The 23,837-nt window shown below is 39.8% G+C and overlaps 1 protein-coding gene across 6 annotated transcripts in view; it reads right to left on the reverse strand.

Annotated features, from left to right (window-relative positions):
- LOC140118478 (uncharacterized) overlaps positions 1-23,837 on the reverse strand; it is a 197,753-nt gene that overhangs the window by 64,286 nt on the left and 109,630 nt on the right. For 5 of the 6 annotated variants that reach the window (XM_072136451.1, XM_072136449.1, XM_072136450.1 and 2 more), the window contains 6 exons: positions 21,967-22,168; positions 19,327-19,505; positions 14,201-14,366; positions 10,175-10,336; positions 3,531-3,694; positions 1,260-1,435 (listed from right to left, as the gene is read on the reverse strand). In XM_072136451.1, coding sequence (XP_071992552.1) covers positions 1,260-1,435; positions 3,531-3,694; positions 10,175-10,336; positions 14,201-14,366; positions 19,327-19,505; positions 21,967-22,168 — 1,049 coding nt within the window. Of the gene's footprint in view, positions 1-136; positions 227-1,259; positions 1,436-3,530; positions 3,695-10,174; positions 10,337-14,200; positions 14,367-19,326; positions 19,506-21,966; positions 22,169-23,837 lie in introns of all 6 variants that reach the window. The other variant, XR_011853202.1, reaches the window with a different exon arrangement.

A 23,837-nucleotide genomic window follows, 5' to 3' on the forward strand; every position in this document is an offset into this window, starting at 1 on the left:
CCTAAATAGCTGCAATGTTAATGGGTGAGCAAAACTTTAATGAGTAAAATAAACCTTGGAGCTGAATTGTCTGTGTCACTTTATGTTACTAATGATTTTTAACAGTCGGAGACCTTTAATGGTAATAAAGACTTACATTTACTTGATGTTTTGGATTTCCTGAAAGTGTATTACTATAAGTAAGACTGGTTTTGACCAGTGATGAAAACACAATTTCACAGATGGTCTTTAGAAAAGAGAAATAAAATTTAAATTGTACAAATAATTTGAGATGGTATAAAATAAAATACCGTACCTACTCCAAATAAAAACAATATTGTAGTTAGATATTTGAAAAATATAAAAACATATTCTTATAACAAGTGAGAAAAAATGTCAACATTAACTAGGCTTTTTTAATAGTGTACAGTTTTTATAGTATTTTAATGTTGATTTCTTCATGGAAAATGGAAGTCAGCAACAGACCCTTTTTCACCGTCTTGCCCTATCTTGCAGTTTCAGCACCACAACATAAAAGCTTAGTGTCAATTATCGGTAAGTAGTAGAAGCTTAACAATCAAATACTATCAAATTGTGTTATGACAAGTATCAAACAAGATCTCATTTAATAAAATCGATCTATGCTACACATCTAATGGAGGCCTTAAGCAAATGCCAGTTTTTCACCTTGTGGTCTACCAAACTAATAACTAATTTCTGCAATATCCGCTGTAGGCAATCACTGGCCCCGATGGTGACACCTGAATTTACGGTAAATAAAAGATGGGACCAGTCATTTGCTGCAATGGACACTTGAATGATGCATGTGACATAACTGAGGATCAAGCAAGGAGCAACACCAATGTTTGCATTTGGGGATGGGGTCGAGTCTGCGTGACCCGGAAATATTGCCGGACATATACCCCAAGCAACTGGCCATGGCTATGATTTGCCAGGGGTTGTTCCCCTGACCAATCATAGCCATGGCTAGAAGATACGGGTGTCTACTTGGCCAATCATAGCCATGACTAGTAGCTATGGGTGTCCACTGGCCAATAATAACCATGGCTAGTAAATTGGGGTGTCAACTTATCAGATTGGTTGTTTGGCAACCAATATGTGAGGGTCATGCAGGCTGCACCCAAAGCCTGAACAGAAACATTTGTCTGTTTAAGTCAATTAATAATACTAGACTGTGGTCTATTTTTAGTCTTTTTTCCATACATCCATGCTTTTGACTGAAATTCTTTGTTGTTCATTATACTTAGTGAATACAGTACCTGTCAAATAGTGGGAAAATAGTCCATCCTAATGGAGCCTGAAGGTTAATCTCTTGTCCATTATTGGATATCACTTGACCGCACTGATCATTGCTGGGATGAGGAATGTAAGTAGCAGCCATTCCAAATATTTGGACTAGAAGCACACTGTTAACATCCAAATATGGATGAAGCACCTATCAGAGCATAATTGGTAAGGTAGAATTATATACATTAATTACATTTTGTAAAAAGTAATATTTAGACATAGGAAAATCCTTATTTTACATTATAATTGAATAAAAACTTTTCTATGGAATTTACTTAGGAAAATTTACAATATACCGTATATACTCGAGTATAAGCCGACCCCCCTAATTTTAACACAAAATACTGGGAAAGCCTATTGACTCGAGTATAAGCCGAGGGTGGGAAATGCATGGGTCACAGCCTCCCCAGTATATAGCCAGCCAGCCCCTGCCCCAGTGTATATAGCCTGCCAGACCCTACCCCAGTGTATATAGCCTGCCAGACCCTTCCCCAGTGTATATAGCCTGCCAGACCCTGCCCCAGTGTATATAGCCTGCCAGACCCTGCCCCAGTGTATATAGCCTGCCAGACCCTGCCCCAGTGTATATAGCCTGCCAGACCCTGCCCCAGTGTATATAGCCTGCTGCAGCTGGCGGACAGATCGCACAGAAGATATGCAGGGGTATTTATTTTTTGACTCGATTATAAGCCGAGTTTGGGGTTTTCAGCACATTTTTTGTGCTGAAAAACTAGGCTTATACTCGAGTATATAAGGTAATTCATTTGTATTCATTTCAGAGCAGGAGCTATGCTTCAAGCATCAAACATAACATGAATTTTACACAGTGTAGAATGAATGATGAAAACAATTAATTATTTTGCTTTAAAATTTGGAATTCCTTGTAAAAAAGATATGGAAGTATTTTGTGCTAGAAAAGACTCACATAATGGGAAAAAACTAATATCTAAAACTAAACTAAGTGGTTTATTGAAGGATGAATCAACATGTGCACAGTGAGAATGGGCAAAAAAACACACTTTGCAATAATCAAAGTGCTACATGTCAAGGAGCGATTGCAACAGTAAAAAACAACACAAGACAAACTTACATAGAATGTACAAAGCATAGTTATGTCAGATATTAAAGTGTGGTTATAGTTGTGTAAGATGTGTTTTTGTGTTTAAATAGTTTAAATTACAATTTTAAGGGGGAAAAGACAGCATTTTAGAAGTTATTGTTGTGGCATTCATTTCTAGTTTTGCTTCTTTTCATGAAAACTTGCCCATTTACCAATAAAAAATTAGCAGAAACTGGTAAGAGTCAGGCTCAGTGGATCAAGGGGGAGTGTCACTTTAGAACTTTTGAACTTGCATCAAACTCGTAGTGTGTGATAGAACTTCCATTTAGCATGTCAGTTCAGTTCCAGATGCTGAGCGTTCGGACCGGATATTCCAGCAAGCACATGATGCGAGCCTGATGTAAGTTGGAAGCATCCAACTCGCTCATGGGCAATAGGCTTAAAGAACCAGATTTATGGTTCCTTCAGCTAAAGAACCAGTGATACAAGCAGTTAAAGAAAAAAAGGGGGGGGGGCAATATGATTTTTATCTGAAGATTTTTCCTGCCTATATCTTTGGCTTTGTAGGTCACAGAATGTGATAGGATCATTGTTCTAACTGTTATAGAACCCAAAATATAGTTACCGTTTTCAACATTGATGCTCCCTCTTCAGACCCTGAGCCTAACTCCTCTTTTCCACTCATTTTCGCATGACTTTGAAGGAATTTTTTTTATAGGTAAACAGGCTATATTTCACAGAAAAGAGGCAATGCTAGAAAGGATGTTTTATACCCTTCCTACGTGCGATGCTGTTTAGTGTGGTAAAAATAGTTGACAGATTCCCTTCAAAGAAAAAGGTTCTAGGTCTTTATAGAGCTCGATATTGGGACTTTGGAAGTGAAGTAACCCTTCAAACCTTTAAAAGGGCTCAGACAAAAATTGCCTCTTCACTCGTCATTTGCACATGATTTTTATATAGGTAAACAAGAGAGATTTGACATAAAAGAGGACATGCTAAAAAAATCCAAAAAATGTTTGATTATATATTATTATTTTCATAAATGATTTAATTTAACATTTGTTTTTTTATAATACTGGAACATAGAATGAAATACAACTATATTTTAATCTATGGTAAAAATATACTTTTACACAGGGTTTTTAAAAAAGTTTATGGCACTAGTAATATATACATCACATACCACTGAGGAATCTATCCACCTGGGTGACCTCTGTAGACTTGTGAAATCATGCTGCTGGGTCAACAGCTTCTCTTCTCCTCCCCAGTGTTGTGGTAATTCTGGAAGTTCTTTGCTTTGTGTTCCCTTTAAAATCCTAGCAAATGCATTGACGTATACACCATTCGCTATTGAAACAAGGTTGAAAAATGATAACAGTTGCATCTAATGCATTACATAGACTTTTAATAACATAAATTGAGGGGGAGATTTATGACTGCTTCCACAATACGCCAGTTTTCTGGCCACTATCATATGTTGGTGCACAAGTGCCGGCATATGATAAATCTCCCCCTATATCTTTGTTAGAAAAACATTCAACTAATAGAAAAGCACATGAAAATGTGTTTGACCACGGGGGTCTGATATATATAAGCCACAAATCTACACAAGGTGTCATGTAGGACACATAAGGCTTCGGAACAATGAATTATGAGTAATGCAATGATAGATAAAAACTGCTTACACTGTAACCCTTAAAGGGTATTCCTGGAATCAGCATAATTCATATACAAATGGGTAATTGAAATATAAGCTAATGTGTAATTAGTTTTTATTTAATTAATCGTTCTGCTCCTCTTTGCAGAAAAATGCTGTTGACATAGACTGTAATGAAGAATAAAAATGCTACTGGCCCTTTAATCAGTCCGTTAATTTCCTCCTCGCGGAGAAGACACAGGACAGAAGATGGCTGCTGGTCACATGTCCACATCACATGTGCTGCACCTGCCTGGGCAGGTCATGTGATCACCACTACATTTGGCAGTAGTCGGTTGGTTGCAGTGCACCCAGTATGACCGGTGTTATGGGGAAGGCAGTTACATATCGTTACTATGGCAACAGAGCAAGAAAACCTGTTAGATCATCACTGGGAGAAGAGCACAAGAAGTAGGAGGAGTTACTGAGAATTAAAGGATCTTGGGACTTTCCAGTTTTCATCTGCGTACTTTAGAGAGGCCATAAAATTTTGTGAATCATAAAATCAAACTATTTAAGCTCCATTTTGTGACTAATGACAATGAGTTTTGTTACATTTATGTATTTATAGAATCATGAGTTTTTGTATCAGATGTTCATATTCCCGGAATACGCCTTTAAACAAACAAGATACGACTAATATACAGCTCTAGTGTGAACAATATGTGGAGGCCTAATGCCTAATCCACAGAGCATTCAGTAGGGCACACATAAAGAGAGAGGGAGAGACTGCAATCCCACATGTATTGGCACTTATTGTGACTACCTCAGGGATAAATAGGCTAATACCGTGCACTGTTTCAAATTGAAAAAGTGGTGGACTCGAAAGGTATTTACCTGAGAATGTAGTGTTACCTGAGAAGGGACTGCCATTATGACAGTGCCGATTGATGGCAACTGAGAATGGAGTGCTGTAATGGCGGTGCCATGATGGCCTGTGGTCCGGACAAATGTGCAGGCAAGAGGCCATGCACATGCATGGCTCATTTTATTTAAAGTTTGATTGGCAGTTTGATTCGCAATTCAATATTTTGCACATTTTACTGTTGGTTTAATTACTGCTTAAAGTATGTTTTATAGTTTTTAAATGTTTTTTATAGTTTGTAGATTTTGAAGTTTTCTTTTCTTTATCATTTTTATCATTTTATTTTTATGTAAAATAGATCAGCAGATAGACAGAGTCATCCATGGAACAACTTAATTTTATGGGACCTTTAGACTATCATTAGCACACATTTTTCATCCTCATGCTCATCTTTACTTTGTTACTTCTGGCATAAATTTAATAGTTTAAATGCATCAGATATAGGCAGGACTTGTATCATTCGGGGGAGTAAATAAATTAAGGTAGTAACTCTATATTGACGCAACCATGACATATAGAGTCCTGATGAGCAGAGTTCCTTCTTATTAGGAAATGTCTATTAAAAATTGATAATTGAATAACCCGGGCATTGGCCAGACAAAGAGTATCTGATTACTAACTGTACCAACCTCTGGCATTCCCCTGCCTGAACAGTACTGAAATAGCAGTGTACATGTACAGCTAACTTCTCCATTCATAATGTGTAGCAAACTGATCTAGTCATTATTTCTTTTTCCAGTGCCCTTCATCATTTCAGCATTTCCATTTTTTGCTCCCCATCTTTAAATATCCATAGATTTTTATTTCTCAGTGTACAGAGCTTTATAGGGACTTTTTTCCATGTAACACACTGTACTTCATATTGGCTGCATATTTCCTTGTGGGTTCTATTTTTATGGCTTTCACTGTGCACTCCAAATGACCGCTCCCCTTTATTTTTTGGGTTGGTGTGATAAGCGGGATACCAAACTTATAAATGTTTTACTAGGTTTGAATAGATTTTGAAAAATTAAAACCTATCAAAAAATTTCTTAATTTTGCCATATTATGCCACTAATAACTTTCTCATACTCTGGTGTATGGAGCTGTGTAAGGTATAAGTTTTTTGCAGGATGTGATGATGTTTACATTGATTCCATTTTTGGGACTGTACTTCCTTTTGCATCACTTTTTAGTTCACTTTTTATGACAAAAGAACTGGCGTATCGGACATTCACCATTTTATATTGATAGAGTGGGACTTTTGGGATGTGGCAATACCTAACATGTTTATGTTTTTATATCAGTTTTTTTAATGTTTTTTTTTAATGCTATTTTCTACACCACCAGGGATACTTTAACCCTAGGTGGACTGATCGATCCTACCATATACTGCCATACTACAGTATAGGAGTTTATGGCGTTTTTGCACATGATCTGATACAATGTGCCATTGGCACATTGTAACAGACATTAAGAAGTCTTATACAGTATCCAGGCTGTCATGATTTTTATTGCTTATTTTTATATCAGTTCTAGGAAAAGGGGGGTGATCTGGGCTGTCATGGCAATGGATCGTCACTCTTCGCCACTTGACGATCGTCACTCTTCGCCAAGATGGCGGCACCCATGCGTTTCATTACATGCATGTAAAGCATTAAGACCAGCAAACACCTTGTCTGTACTGTATGAAGAGGGAACAGTCATGAGCCCTCTCCATCCACCCCTTGCTGCAAGCCAACACAATACTATGTCGGTTTGCAGCAACGGGTTAAACATTAAAACACTACTAGCCAATCATGAAGGTCATCCAAGTCATTTGACTTTCAATTCTCCCCTTCTGCCTATGCCATCTGCTCTGCCTGCCATAACATTTATTTATATGCAGCACAGCTCCTCCTCTGTTACAGCTCGCATAAACTGAGTTAAATACGTTTTAAAACTGCTTTTCTATATAATACAGATAATGGCAATATCTGTTCTCTGAAATTACCAGATACACAATGTTATTTACTTATTGATGGGCTTTTATATTATTATTTTTCCTCTTATATTATTTTGGTGTATTTGCATATTTGTGCAAAAATTCACAACTTTTCCACTCTCCTAGCAAAGTCCGCCTAGGCAAAACAAAATCTATAGAATAAAGATAAATGACCGCCACTGTATAGTAACAAAATAAACTGTATGTAACTATGCTGTAGATGTTGGTACTATGGCAGGTATTGCCATACATAACACTGCAGCACTGACAGGAGCCTAACTAGTAGAGACTGGGCCCCTTAGCAGACTTCTGAATGTGGTCCCCTCTTCCCCTTGAAAAATCATAAATATCTTTACACTCACACATGTTTATACAATTAAACACATTTATATACTCATATACACATTAAAATACTTATGTATACACACAAACATTTATAAAATTATAAATAGAGTAAATAAAAATCTTATACACACATACAGTATATACATATCAAATATTTGCAAATATAGTATATATAATCATATGATTACACATACACTATATATACACCATATATAGACATGTATTCAGTTTTAACACAACATATACACACATACATGTGCAATATCCCCCACTGGGGCCTAGCCTTTCCCTGAGGCCTGGAGGCAGCCGCGGCCAAGAATACTGGAGTGGCTAGTGACCTAGGCATGCTGCTGTCCCGTTGCTTGGTATGGGGACTGGAGGGCTGTCCTACAGCCTGGCAGGTCTACAGTAGGTGGTGTGTGCAAATAATATGGAGGGAGAGGTTGATGTACTGGGTCTCCCTGGGGCAACCCCTTAGTTTTCTGTAATATATGTCCCTGGGTGATGGCTGGGGAGCCTGTGATGGTACAGCCTTAACCGGGGATCAGACAGAGGCAACGTTGTGCAAAAAAACTCAGGTTCTTTATTGAACAACAGCAAACAACGGGCCTAAACAATTCACAGTAGAAATGGTACTGGAGTGGTCAAGGAGAGGTATCCTCGGGAATTGGTTCACCAGCCTGGTAGTAAATGCAGGCTGGGATGGAGCTATGTCCAGTTGTGGATGATGCAGCTTTTGTCCTGGGTTTAGCTGAGCATCAGCCCTGATGTTGGACTGACACTGTCTCTCTCTTCACTCTGTCTGTGTGATGGGATGTGCTCTCTAGTCAGAGCTAGGGCCTAAGAGGCCTGTGGTCACAGCATGTGCTCCAAGATTTGACATTTCTGGAACTGACTGACCTAGCCCCTCCCTGTCCAGGGTTTTTTTATTATCCTGGTCAGGTGGTGGCTAACTCTCCAATCACACTCCAGTGTACATGGTGCAATACAATTGGTTGATAACTCACATCCACTTCACCCTAGCCTGTTCAGGCAGAATCTACAGCTGCTAATTACCTCAGACTTACTGCATTCCCCATCAAGGAGGTGATCAGACTCACTAGATAGGTTCAAACAGGTTGAGGGCCTTATTCGCAACTGCCCCCTTGCCTATACAACAGCAGGGGCGTTGCACATGCAGTACCCTATACAGACATACAGTATATAAACATACACATACAGCAAATGCACATCACATATACACACATATACAGTCATGGCCAAAAGTTTTGAGAATAATACAAAAATGTTAATTTTTACAAAGTCTACTGCATCAGGTTTTATAATGGCAATTTTAATATATTCCAGAATGTTATAAAGAGTGATCAGCAAAACAGCAATTAATTGCAACGTCAATATTTGCCTAGAAAATGACCTTTTTCCCCCAAAACACATTTCAACTTCATTGCAGGCCTGCCTTAAAATGAGCAGCTAACATCGTTTCAGTGATTGCTCCATTAACACAGGTGTGGGTGTTGATGAGGACAGGGCTGGAGATCAATCTGTCATGATTAAGTAAAAATCACACCACTGGACACTTTAAAAGGAGGATGGTGCTTGGCATCATTGTTTCTCTTTTGTTAACCATGGTTATCTCTAAAGATAGAAAGATTGCACCTCAGTCAACAATATATCGCATCATCAAGGAATTCAAGGAGAGAGGTTCCATTGTTGCCAAAAAGGCTCCAGGGGGCCAAAGAAGGACCAGAAAGCGCCAGGACTGTCTCTTAAAAGTGTTTCAGCTTGGGAATGGGGCAACCAGCAGTGCAGAGCTTGCTAAGGATTGGTAGCAGGCAGGTGTGAGTGCATTTGCACGCACTGTGAGGCGGAGACTCTTGGAGCAAGGCCTGGTGTCAAGGAGGGCAGCAAAGAAGCCACTTTTCTGCAGAAAAAACATCAGGGACAGACTGATATTCTGCAAAAGGTACAGGGAGTGGACTGCTGAGGACTGGGGTAAAGTCATTTTCTCTGATAAATCCCCTTTCTGATTGTTTGGAACATCTGGAAAACAGCTTGTTTGGAGAAGGCAAGGTGAGCGATACCACCAGTCTTGTCTCATGCCAACTGTAAAGCTCCCAAACGAGCAAGATAGACAGAAAGTTGTAGTTATATATAACAGATTATAATAGCAATCTTTGAAAAGGGGAAAAGGTAAGAGAGACAGTTTTAGCTGTAGAAATCAGTAAGTCTTGTATCTCTCTACCATCTGCAACGAGACATGTTACTACTACTGAGCGATCTCTCTCAATTTGAATGAGAGAGTTATGCTAGAAACTATTCTTTACTTACCACTAAAATTAGAGATGAGGGGAAAACATGCTTAAAAAATCATATAAAGGCTAAAAATTCTGTTTCTTATTATGTGTACTACTTTAGATATATGAAAAGTTAAAAATTTTAGGTATACTTGAAATTTTGGAATGGAATGCTCATTTACTACAATTTCTAGAAAAGACAAAAGAATTATTGGTGGCATCAATTTTGGACAAACCCTATAATGAGAACACTGCATCTTAAAGAGGACCTGAGACCCAAATATTGGCTCTATGAGATACTTACTAAAGTAAGCAGCTCCCTAGCGCTAATCCATTAATAGCAGGAACATACTGATAAGGCTAGGGAATACTGCATTACATAGCCGCTCGAATACAGGGCGAAGCTAACAGAGGTCTGGCGTTTTCATGAAGGTGCGGTCTGAGGAGGTGGTGACTGGTGTGGGAGGTGAAGCCTGGTGTGGGAGGGGACCGCCCCCCTCATGATGGCTACATAGTGTAGTGTTCAGTTTAACACTGCTATTACTGGAGTAGGGCTAGGGAGTTACTTACTTTAGTAAGCAGCTCCTAGAGCCAATATTCGGGTGACAGGTCCTCTTTAAATTAAGGTAAAATTTTATAATAATGGGTAATAAAGTTGTAATACCTTCCAATCCAAAAGCTTGTTTAATTCGGACACACAGACCAGACTGCTGATGATATCGTACTACATTGTGCGTGTTGCAATCTACTAAAGATGGCTCTTCCAGGGATGATTTATCACCTAACCTGGCTTCATACCAATCCTTTAACTGATTTTCAGGCATTGCTAAAAATATAAGAAGTATGTAAATATTCATATATACTGCATTGTTACATAATGAAATATATACATAATAATAGTAGTAATTATAAGCTTTATAAGCTTTATAAGTTACTGACACTTACAAAGTAATAGGACCTGACGTTTAACAATGAATTTTATTGTTAGCCAACAGATTAAGATTTATAAATAAATTCTGTGAATTGATATTTTCTGTAAAACAATTATTTCCTGAAAGAATATCCCTGCAATGGCTGGAATGCATATAGCCTAATTTTATACCAATCTACATATATGTAGAAACAGGGACAATTAGCTCCGTGTACCTTTTTTTCAGTGTTTAATTATGCTTTTATAAATGAATGAATCAGGCCCATTTCCTCCACTGAGTGGGGCGGGAGTCCACCGGGTGGACTGAGCAGGAGGGGAGGGGGTGGTTGAGCGCCAGCACATGCCCACTGCCCCAGTAAAAAAACAAAAAACGAAGTATTCACCCTACGGCTCCTCTTCTTCTCTCTTCTATCTTCAGTGGTAGAGCAGGCAGGGCCAGCAACATAATGAGGCTTTGCGTCATAGTGTGCAGAGCGCAGAGAATGGGCTCTGTCTGTGCTAATGCAGAAGATATCAGAGGGGAGGAGAGGAGCCACGGGAAGCGCTGGAAATGGAGTACTTTGTATATATTTTTTTATGTGCTGGGGGCACTGTGCTGGCTACCTTTATATTGGGTAGAGGGGGTGCAGTATACTGGCTACCTATTTACTGGGGGCTGCAGTGTGTGGCTACCTATATGCTGGGGGCTGCTGTGTACTGGCTACCTATAAACTGTCATGGAGGGGTTGCAGTGTGCTGGCTACCTATATACTGAAGGGAGCTGCCATGTGCTGGTTACTATAAACTGGGACGAAGAGGGGTGCAATGTGCGCACTACCTATATACTGCGGGTGTGTGTGTTGGCTACCTATATACTGGAGAGTACAGAGTGATGGCTACCTATATCATGAGGAGGTGCAGTGTGTCAGCTAGTTATATACTTGGGGGTGCAGTGTGCTGGCTAGCTATATACTGGGGGTATGGTGTGCTTACTATCTATATACTGGGGGGTGCAGTGTGCCGACTACCTATATACTGGGGAGGCAGTGCAGTGTGTTGGATAACAATATACTGGGGTGGAAGTACAGTTTGCTGGATATCTATATACTGGTGGCAGTGTTCTGGATACATATATACTGGGTCAGTGTGCTGGATAGATATGTACTGTGGGGGCAGTGTGCTAGATAAATATGCAACATCCCCAACCGGGGCCTAGCCTTTTCTTGTGGCCTGGAGGCAGCCGGGGCCAAGAATACCAGAGTGGCTGGCAGGTCTTCAGTAGGTGGTGTGTGCAAGAAATATGGAGGGAGAGACTGATGTACTGTATCTTCCTGGGGCAACCCCTTGATGTCTGTAATGTATGTCCCTGGGTGATGGATGGGGAGCATGTGGTGGTGACAGCCATATCCAGGGATCAGACGGAAGCAACGTTGTGCTAAATAGCTCATGGTTCTTTAGTGAACAACAGCAGGCAAACAGACCTAAATGTTCTGGAGTGATCATGGAAAGGTGTCCTCAGGAATTGGTTCAGCAGCCTGGTAGTAGATGCAGGCTGGGATGGAGCTTTGTCCAGTTGTGGAAGCTGCAGCTCTTGTCCTGGGTTTAGCTGAGTGTCAGCCCTTATGGTGGACTGACGCTGTCTCTCTCTTCACTCTCTTTGTGACAGGGTGTGCTCTCAGGGGAGCTGGTGGTAAAGAGGCTTACTGGAAAGACCTTTAGCCCCTCCCTGTCCAGGGGTTTTATTATCCTGGTCAGGTGGTGGCTACCTCTCCAATCACACTCCAGTGTACATGTTGAAATACAATTGGCTGATACATCCACTTTTACCCTTGCCTGTTCAGGAAGAATCTACAGCTGCTAATTACCTCAGACTTACTGAACTATCCCTTAGGTGAGTTGCCCAGGCTCACCTTCTGGGGAGAGACAGATAGAGGTCCCTATTCGCGACTACCCCCTTGCCTATACATTGGCAGGGGTGTTGCACATATATACAGTGTGATTAAAACATATATACTGGAGGGCAGTGTGCTGGTTAGATATTACAGAGTGCAAAGTATGAATTAAAAGTGGGAGCTGCATGTATTAATTCATTATGTGGGTACTGGTATATGTAAAATAGAGGGTTCTGTACATATGTAAAATCATTTGGGATACTGTGTGTGGTAATATTACCACTCTACAGTTTGTTTGCTTTATTTTTATTTTATTTTTCTTTCTTTTGTGTTGTTTCAATCATGTCCTGAGGCTCCATTTGCTTTTTACAACTAGCCAGGAAGAGGAGCCTGGCAGTGTGTCTCTAACACCCCAGGGATTCTCTGTTAGATCAGTGTTCTTCCCTAAGTGTGGAAATTAACACTTTAGGCCAGAGTGGTTCAGTAAGGGGGGTGGGGTGAAAGAACCAGCAGATTTTGGGTTTTCCTCCAAAACGTAGAATATCATAGCTGTCCATATCTGGGGCACAATTCATAATTCTGGTTCCCCAGTTACACAAGACAGTTATGGGGTCTAGACACAAACCTGGAGCGAAAATCAGAATGTTAGCTCAAGGGGAAGTCAGCTAATAGCAGAACACCACTTATATTAGGCTAAGACACCCCAAAATAATATGGAAAACATTCATACCTGATTTCTATCAACTATTTTAGGAATATGTAGAAAAAGCAATAGCTTGAGACAAACATGTGCAAGATGCAATAGTGTGAGACAAACATGTACAAGTTACAGTAGTGTGAGACAAACATGTGCAAGATTTACTTCTGTTAACTTTTGTACTGCATCCATTAAAGGGGTTGGGCATACTTTCACATAAATTGCCCATGTGACTTCACTGCCTCAATAAAGTTCCTTGAAAGTTCATCAATTGATTCAGCATTCCTGATACTTACATTTGTACTGTAAGTAGACTTTCCGTGATTTTTTGTTTACATGTGTGAGCACGGATGAATCATAGCTGCAGTAGCTATGATTCATCCTGCTCCCCCTTCCCCTCTTCCTGTGTCTGTCAGTGAGACAGACTGTGAGAGCGAGACACACAGAGTGGGAAATGCCATGAGGGCAGGCTGTCGGAGTGAGAAACAGGAAGTTGTGTACATATGCAGTGGGCCCCATGGTAATAACAGGAAAAGGGTGAAGCTTTCAAAGAATGCAAAGACACAGGTACATATATATGCAGAGATGCAGAGAAACATGCAGTGTTCTAATGGAACACATTTATTGAAAAGTAGCCAACCCCTTTAAGATCTGAAATCAGAGCAGACCAAGAGAAACAGTTATCTGGCCAGGGCTGGGGCAATCACTGACTCAATAGTGAACCAAAAGTCTTCTGTTCTAATAGGTTTCCTGGTAAACAAGGATGGCTTCCTTTATTTATAGAGGAAAAAATTACATGGGCTGCATCATTATTTTTTTCACCATAAATAATGACTGAAGTTGCCAACAGAAAGTCTGAATCTAGCCTAAATGAATGCTTTTAAACAAGCTACAATGATAGTTTAAAACAGTGCTCCCTCTATTTCAACTTATAAAACAAAGAAAATTGAATCAAAAAGAATAAATATTACAATACACAGTGTAGGACATGCACAAATTAAAGTAGGACTGATTAGTTTCTAGGAAGACTGTTGCTGATGGTTGGCAGAAATACAGTACTTGATTGCTGTTCAAAGATTTCTTTCAGTGGGCCAAATTATGTTGTTTAAATGTAAAAAAAAGATTAAATAGCTGCACAAAGCCAAGAAGAAATAACCAGTACCAATGTATCTTGTAACAACACCATAATACCTTGGCTTTGCTCTTTCTTCATTAAATGTTCTGCCATATCTTTTACACTTTTAGGAAACAAGACATCCTTCTGAAATGTGGATATAATCCGGAGCTCTGACCTTGTAGGTTTGGCATCATCAGTAAAGTAGTAGCCCGATATATAGTTAGCCATGGGCTCCAAGTGCTGCAGGAAGATAGAGCATATAGTGAGCATGAGAAGTATTTGGCACTGTTCACACTGACATATGCTATGCTGGTTCAGCAACACTAAATCAACATAATGATGTCTGCAATGGTTTGCATTCATGCTTGGACTATGTACACTGTTATTGAAATAATTTTTAGATATTGCTATGGGAGCAATATAAAAGAACAGCAAAAACAGCATTAGATCGGAACTGACTGTATGCTGCTGCTTCGTCTTAAGCATTTGCTCCTCCAAATATATCAGAAGCGTCTTCATTTTGTCAGTACTGATAGGTATATACAATGTTGCTACTGATTTAAATTTGCAAGTAAATGTCTTAAACCAACAACTAAAGTAATCATAATTTACAGTTATGTGACTGATGGGGTCGGATTCTAACAATCCTGAAATAACAGTGTTATTAGTTACCACAATTTTGGACATTTGTGAGTTTCCATATGTATCTCATACACTATAATGACTGACCATGCATGCAATGCCAAGTCTATGTCATAAACAGTATAGTACGGAATCCAGTCACACTGATTATGAATTTGAATTTTTTTATTTTGCACACAGTTAAATTCAAGTGACGTTTCGGTCAATCACTGACCTTCTTCAGACACAGTATGCAAGTTTAGTAAGAGTTCAGAAGCTGCTATGCAGGCTGGGCGCTTAAGGGAAGAGCGGGATCCATGATCCAAGATGTAATGATATCACCTTTATAGTTGTTGAAGATCCCCATGCTAAAGTCCTCACATTTTTATTTTTTTTCTATGACTGTCCATTAGATGCAAATATCTGGTGATCCAGTATTTATTACAACCAATTAATGCCCAACGTATGCACTTTGAATGCATAATAAAACTTAAATTAAAAATTTTAAAAATAGGAAAACAACCGTGCACTACAATGACAAAAAAATTGTTAAAAAGACAACCAAAGAGGAGAACTTCTGCTCCTGGTAAATGATTTATTCAGGTAACTACCAAATTCCTATCTCTGCTGAGAATTAAGTCTTTCCAGGGAAATTGGAATTTTAATATATTATTTTTGGTATTCTCTCCGACGCATTTTCTTTTTTTATTGCAATCCATCCTTTGTTTAGATCTTACTGATAACACTGATGGCCTGGAGCAGATTCTGTTCTGAGATAGAGTACGCACATTTGCTTCCTAGTTACAGTTTGCTTTTGTGACACAATACAACATGCATGAGCACTTTTCAGATGAATATAGAGATTTGCTCCAGTGCTCTGACCTAAATATGCCAATGACTATCATTTGCAAAATGAAGACACTTCAGAATCCACATGTACTGTATTTCAGATCAGAGCAGCTTCTCTATGAAGAAGATATGTTAGAATATATGGTTAGATTATCTAGTAACTAGATATGCAGATTTTTCTGTAATGTATTAATAATATACATTATATCATAATGATGTACACCTGACTTCCATTTAAGCTTTTCATTTTCCCATTCTTTCTGAACCAAATTTTAGAGATGACACATGACAAACCTCAGAAGATGCTGGGAAAATATTTTTACATATTTATACATTTATTTAGCATACTGGATGCAGCTCGATAGTTATACAATGGCATCTTGGCCAAACACATGAGAAACGCATGAGTGCCAGCAAGTCATATGATATGTTTGTATAGGTACCCTGATGCTCCCCAGATGGCAGATTTTAAGGAAGGGATAGGGCATTCGATTTAAACATACATACAAAGGCTTCTGGCAGTGACTTTCTCCCTTCTTGATATTGAATATACATGCGGCATTGGCCTTATTGAGCATGGGTTATGTACTAGGGAGGGGATAAGGTAGACGGTATAGCTGTGGTCTAACTAAAGTATAGGGAGCCTAACACAAAGAAAATGATAATGAAAAAAAAATTGGGAAAAAAAGTTTCATTGTTATAAATGGTAACCTGAAAAGAAGGTTGGAAGATTTCTCAGAGGCCTTAATATTGGCACTTGTGGTAAAGATCTTTATAGAGCTTATCTGCAATGTTGCTTAAGAGCTCTATAGTTTAAATGTCCTTGGTATATAATTACATGTGAGATGGAGGAGCACTCTGTTAACTGAGTGCTTGAAGAAGCACAGGTAAAATAACAGTGAAGTTCTGGTACTGTTGTATGTAGAGGGCCTGAGCCTTCTCCATTCATGGCGGGTGTCTGCTGCATTATACAGACACTTACATTAAAAAACTATATAACACAATTAAAAAGCTATATAAATTAGATATCTTTGTTATTGTATTGAGGCAAAGAAATATGGGTTGGCTTATTCAGACCACACAGTGACATCTCGTAAGAAAATGGGGGGATTTGCTTTTTTGTGCTGCAATTTTACCTGCATTGTATGAACATGATCTGGAAGTAATCATATCTGATTACAAGTGAAGCAAATGCATTTTCTGAATGGATATGATAGTGTATTTATTATACCTTGTACACAGGGGCGCACCAACCATGAGGCGAGTTGAGACTTTCGTCTCAGGCGGCGCCCTCTGGTGGTCTATGAGGGCGGCATCATGCACTGAGCAGCCAGTCTAAGCCAGGACATGTCATGATAAAATAATAATGACCATGGCATGTCCTGGCTAGGCATCAGTCAGTAGGAGGTAGCAGGCAATAGAGAGCAACATTAGTGTGGAGCCACAGAATGACTCAACTGTGCTGTGCTGTACAGTGCTGCAGTTGGAGTAAAAGCTGCTGCACAGCTCAGTACAGTCAGGGTCCTCCGCTTCCTTCGCTCATTAATGAGGCCCCACCCACAATCCCCGTGCCTCTGTGTACCAGGGAAGTGCTGTCAGTGGCTCCTAGGGGTCCCCTACCATCTCATGTGCAGAGGAAGCAGCCCCTCTCACAGAGGAAGCTTTTGCTGCATGACACTATCAACTGGAGGAGACGGAACAGAGGTGAGGGGAGGAGGGAGCCAGGGGACAGAAAAGCGAGAAGAGCAGGAAGTGCTCTGAGTGTCTGCACTGTCCTGTGCTCCCCTCTACTGCTGCAGCCTACACTGTTATCCTGGGGTGGGAGAGACAATGGGGGTCATTTACTAAGGGCCCAATTCGCGTTTTCCCGACGTGTTACCCGAATATTTCCGATTTGAGCCGATTTCCCCTGAATTGCCCCGGGATTTTGGCGCACGCGATCGGATTGTGGCACATTGGGGCTGGCATGCACGCGACGAAAATCGGGGGGCGTGGCCGAATGAAAACCAGAGGGATTCGGAAAAACCGCTGCATTTAAAACAAAAAATCTGTTGCGGAGCTTGCACTTACCTTCACTCAGCCCGGCCTGGTTAACTCCAGCGCGTTCCGATGCTTTTCAGCGCAGCACCACCTGGTGGACGGCGGAGGAACTACTTTAAGGAATCCAGGCCGGACCCGAATCCTGTGCAGAGAACGCGCCACTGGATCGCGAATGGACCGGGTAAGTAAATCTGCCCCAATGTCCCTTACTGGCTGCCTGACCACCTCTAACTATCTGCAGGAGAGGTAAGTGTAAACTACTGTTTGTATGTAGGGCATGTGTCTGTAATGTATACATAGAGCTTGTGTCAGTAACTTGTATGTAGAGCTTGTGTCTGTAATAAGTATAGCTTGTGTCTGTAATGTATACATAGAGCTCGTGTCAGTAACATGTATGTAGTGTTTGTGTCTGCAATGTATCTATAGAGAATGTGTCTGGAATGTGTGTGTAGAACATGTGTCTGCATAAGTGCGGAACAGACCTTGTATCACGTCCGAAATGGTGGAGTTTGCACCCAAATCTACAAAGAGACCGGAGTCTTTTAGTTGATATGGGTGCTGGAGGGAATAATTTTAAGACTGGCATTTAAAAGTCCAGTCTTAAAGGGGTTTTTCCCACAAAGAAAAGTTTGTCCCTATCCACAGGATATGGCCTAACTTGCTGATCAGTGCGGAGACCCACGAAAACTAGGGGTCCAATGGGGTCCCACGTACCTCCGCCGGATCCTTCATGGCTCATTCAGACTAATGCAGCAGACGGCTGCGCATGACCGTTCTGCTCCATTAATCTCTAAGGAGCTGACTGAGATCGGTGAGCGCTCGGCGATATCTGTCAGCTCCATAGAGATTAATGGAGCAGAATCGTCATGCCCATTCGGCTGCTCCATTAATCTGACGGAGCAACAAGGGGTCCGACGGAGGTCTGTGGGACCCCGTTGGACCCCTCGTTTTAGTGATCTGTGGGGGTCTCAGCACTAAAACCCCCACAGGGAGCATGCGCGAACAGCTGCTCTTTCAATTTGCAATACAAGGACCCTCCTTCTTGTGGGGGTTCCAATCGATTGTTTGCACTAATCATAGTAACTAACATATAGCTGTTTGGCTGGCCGCGGGAGGGGGCATTTTTTTATAGTTCGAGGCTAGGTTCACCCCTGCTTGTACAGCAGTTTTCTGGTGTACAAGGCATCAAAAAAGTAGGAATTTCTGACACACAGAAACTTTTGGAGGGTTTTCTACCTCTCACACCACTTTACTAAAAAGTAGCCCAAGAAGGGCAGGAAGCAGGGCGGAACTCCTTATTAAATCAATGTCTTCTTAAATTACCCCCCAAAATAATTCATGTTATGATGCGTATGTCTACAAAATAAGTCCAAAATTCCAGTCCATTCCAGTTTCTCAGTAGTATAGGAAAACCATGGGAATAAATTAGAAACATAATGAAAATCCTACGGTGAGTGGCCTGGCCAAATCGAATATGCATTTTCACTGGAACTCATGCAATTGGGGACAAGCAGCACATGTTACAATGTACATGTAAACAATGCAAAATGCCAGGTGCTAGCTTGGTGCTGTTGTGGTGCCTCCTTGCATCACATACAGTATAATTGTATCTATTCTGGGAATGAGCATATTCATGTGTATTAGCCTAAATGACACGTTTTACAGATATAATGGAGAAAAATAAACTTGCCTCAGTATTTGGCAGGAGTCGAACCAAGAGTGTACAACATGGGAAAGCAGGGTAGGTGGATAAATCAGGAGGGTTAAGAGATTGCAGTTTTTTATATGGGACACCTGTTCTGAGCTTTAGTTGAAATCCTCCAACATTAAGTTTTCCATCTTTATTAAAGACACAAAGAATGCAGTTTCCTAGATAACAAATGGAAGTAAAATATAGCAGTTATACACACATAGACTAAATTACATTTTTAACACTAATATTGTGGTGTCTATAGAAATTGCAGTAATATCCTGAAAAATAATTCCATGTGTAATACAGTTTCTAAAGGGAACACAGAACACATGACAAAATTATACAGATACACAATCAAAAGTATCTTTCTTCACCCATGTTTATTAGCAAAATGTGCAAACTTTCAGCTGTTGGCAAAAAACATTCAGGCCACTAACTTAATATAACTGACATTACAAGTGTTTTTTGCAGATGTTTATAGCAGTTTAAAATTCAGTGTTGGTTGTGTGCCAGTTTTGAATGTGCTGGATACATTATGTTATCCCATCTTGCATGCAACATGTTAGTCTGTTTGCTGTCTTGAAGTTGGAATGGTTCGTCCTGCTGCCTCTACACCAGCAGAGCACTAGAGTAGTTTTGAGAAAATTGTGCCCCTTAACAGAAAGCATGAAATAATAAATCAGGCACAAAAAAAAGATCTAATAGAAAGGTAATGGTGAATTTGTTGTAGCATAGGTTTATGTGTAAGTGATTTTGGTGAAATGTGTAAGTGACTTTGTCTATGTCAATCTGAAATACAGTCAGGCTCAAAAGGTGGATGCACCAAAACAACACCAAAAGAAGACCAGGAATTAAACAATAAATCCCCCCAATAGCTGGTATAATGGCAATCATAATCCAAGGACATACTAATAATTATATTGCAAAAAAGTATTTAATATATCCACATGAAATGCAACATGAAAAATATTTATTTTTGTTATCCCTATTGCAGGGTTTAAGGCTGTCTTCATATTTGGGTTTCCATCTGCCTTCCTGGTATTTTTAATGATCAAGTCAAGAAAAAATATGTGTATAACACGTATGCGTGACACAGAGCAGGCAATATGGCTCTGGTCGTGAGTGGGCGTACTCACACAGAACAGTATCCACCTTTTGAATGGTCCAACTATTCACCTGGAATCACGGTGAGCTACAGCAGACTGCCTGTTATTACAATTAACAATCATTACAAGTAACAATCGGTTACAATTCTGGCGCATGCGGGGCTCCCGATCCTCGGGCACTTAAACCCTCGAAGCCGACAGGGACGCCATACACAGCGCTCCTACCAGCTCGCCATCTGATTATCAGTAAGTATAACTCCAATTACAAGATCCACCCCAAATAATGAGGCTTATCATTAGAAAGACTGTTATACTGAACTTATTCCCATCTTTACCTCTACTAATAGAATTCTACCCTGAGACTAACCATAAGCCCGACTAGGGTAAAAAGAAACATTAGTTTCTCACCATATCACATACGTTTCCCAGTGTAACCCACACATGCCCCATATGAACTTGATTTTAGGTGGTCTCCCACACATTTTTTATGCTGAATTATATCTTAGCATACGTGAGAGATTGTGACGATCGGCAACAGGTTCAATACCATTTTTACTTTCCTGGACCTAAATACTGTGTAGATGTGTATATGGCCTCACAAGTTTTTACTTTCCCTCTATATGTTCATACATCTATTTGTACTGGTTTTTAACTCTGTATGTAGTATTTATGTATTAGGTCTCTGAAACCTTTATACAAATTTTTAATGAAATACCCATACTAATGTTCTGTGTTTAAATGGACTTTTTAAAGATAGATACACACATATATATATATATATATATATATATATATATATATATATATATATATTATGAATTATTTGCCTAGTACATATTTATCCATGCATCTTCTATATGTCGATAAACTTTTATGCATTCTCTTATACACTTTTTATGTTTTGTATAAAATCATAGACATTCTCTTACTTGGATCTGATGAAGGGAGTGGTACGCCCTGAAACGCGTTGTCCATAATTTTACGCTATTTGAATAAATAAATCGTAGAGCAGCGCGATAATAAACCAGAGCAGCGCAACATTTTTTATCCCTCTTCCACATTTTTAATGGCAGTTTGTAGGCTCACTTTATGCTCTTGCCATAAAATACACTGCCACCAACAGATCAAGGTGTAATCATGTAAACGGTTATCCTCCATAGCTATCATAGCTTCATAAATGACACCAACAGTATCTTGGAGCTTTATTCCAACGTAATAATGACCCCAAACACACCTCCAAGACAACCCATACCTTGAAAGGTCTCTAAAATCCACCAGCTCTGTATTGTATTCATGGAGGAGTGGAAGAGAATTCCAGTGGCAACCTTTGAAGCTCTAGTGAACCCAATGCCCAAAAGGGCAATGGCAGTGCTGGGAAATAATGGTAGCCAGACAAAATATAGACAAATTGAAAACAATCTGTCCATTTTTACTCCCTTTTATTGTCGGAGGTATAAAAAGTATGAAATTGAAGAGCCAAACATTACAATGTATAGAAAGATATACAATAGTAGCATAGGGATATAATTACCAATTACAGCCACTTTTCCATATTGATTGTCTACCGTAGTTACTTGAAAGAGAACATAGGTATTAACATTTTGTTTTCCATCCCCAGGGCTGATCGTTTTGCAGACATTAAACACAGGATTTCTTGCTGAACTGTAGACATCTGGAAAAGTTATTATTTCAGATACAGATTGTGTTCCAGAATTTAGAATTTTTGCTGAAACCTAAAAGTAAATTAGAATACTTAATGTATTTATAGATTTGAAAGAAGACATACTATTTTTGCTTATAGAACTGTATGCAATAATATGGATAATAGCAATAGAAATAGTTTATTAAGGCTTTCATTGTTTATCTATTTGTTAGAAGAATTATGTTTGTAAATGAAACTTGAAACTGGATATAATACACAATCACTACCGACATGATGGCTTTAGAATCCCCTATTGGCAAAAACCCTATGCAAAAGAGGCTTCCATTACAGTGCAACTGGCAAGGTGTTCAGACTTTGACACTTCGTTAAGAAAATCTCTCTAAATTTATTTTTCTCATTTATTCATTAGGAATAGCCCTTACGTTAAAATTGCCACAACTTTTATTTTATGTATTTCCTCAGTCACATCTCCCCCTTCTTTGTATGTGCTACATGATGTGATTGCATTAAGTAAAATATCTACTTTTCAGGATGCTCTAACAGACTAGAACTACAGAACAATGTCACATCCTGTTTCCCCCTCCCAATTACAGCAATAAATCCGATGCCACAACGCCAGCACATTATCCTGTGGCATAAGGTTTTTGCTGCAGCCATATCTGGAAGAGAAGAATGAAACTAAAAGCTAAGAGTTTTTCTTATAATGAAATGTGGTTGAAATTGTAACTGGAAAGCAAGCATCAACAGATACACTCTATAGACCAGGGGTCCCCAAACTTTTTCCATAGGGGGCCGTTCACTGTCCCCCTCAGACCGTTGGAGGGCCGGACTAAAGTTTAAAAATAAATAGCGGTACATGTGACCGCATCCATAATACACTGGCACCCCCCTCAATTAATTATTTAATAAACTGCACCCCCTTGTGAACTATTTTATATATTGGCCAAATTAATTGGGCCAATTAATTATTAAATATACTGGGACCCCTCTCCATTAATTATTGAATATGCCTTCCCCCATTAATTACTAGAGTGCCCCTCATATTTAATTATTTCCTATACCGCCACCATTAATTATTTCCTATGCTGCCCCCACCATTAATTATTTCCTATGCTGCCCCTCATAATTAATTATTTCCTATGCTGCCCCTCATAATTAATTATTTCCTATGCTGCCCCTCATAATTAATTATTTCCTATGCTGCCCCTAATAATTAATTATTTCCTATGCTGCCCCTCATAATTAATTATTTCCTAAGCTGCCCCTATACTGCCTTAATTATTGGCCCCCGGCCACCACAATGTTTTTACTGCCCTTTTTTTAATAAAAAATAAAAACCCTGTACTCACCTAAATCTTCCTTCTTCTTGCCGCGTCCGGGCAGGAAATGGTGCGCGGACGCGTGATGACCGGACGCGTGATGATGTTCATGGAGCGATGTGCGCCGGGTTTGTGTTCCGGCCACATCGCTCCAGTAATAGTGCTCGAGCGGCCGTTTGCGGCCGCATCGAGCACTATACAGTGACGGGCAGGAGCTTCCTGTCCGGACGGACGGAGGCGCCTGCCCGGCCGTCGAAGGCCGTGGGGGCCCGGCAAGCGTCAGGGGCAACCCTGCTATAGACAAAAGGACAAAATTAACTAAAATTAAGTTCTGGCAAAATCGGGGCTATTTTTCTGCTGTAAATCACTAAGCTCATTAATAGAAAGTGCAAAGTTGAACTAGACAGTCCTACTTACATT

This window comes from Engystomops pustulosus, chromosome 2 (assembly GCF_040894005.1).
Source record: "Engystomops pustulosus chromosome 2, aEngPut4.maternal, whole genome shotgun sequence".
NCBI classification, from domain to species: Eukaryota; Metazoa; Chordata; class Amphibia; order Anura; family Leptodactylidae; genus Engystomops; species Engystomops pustulosus.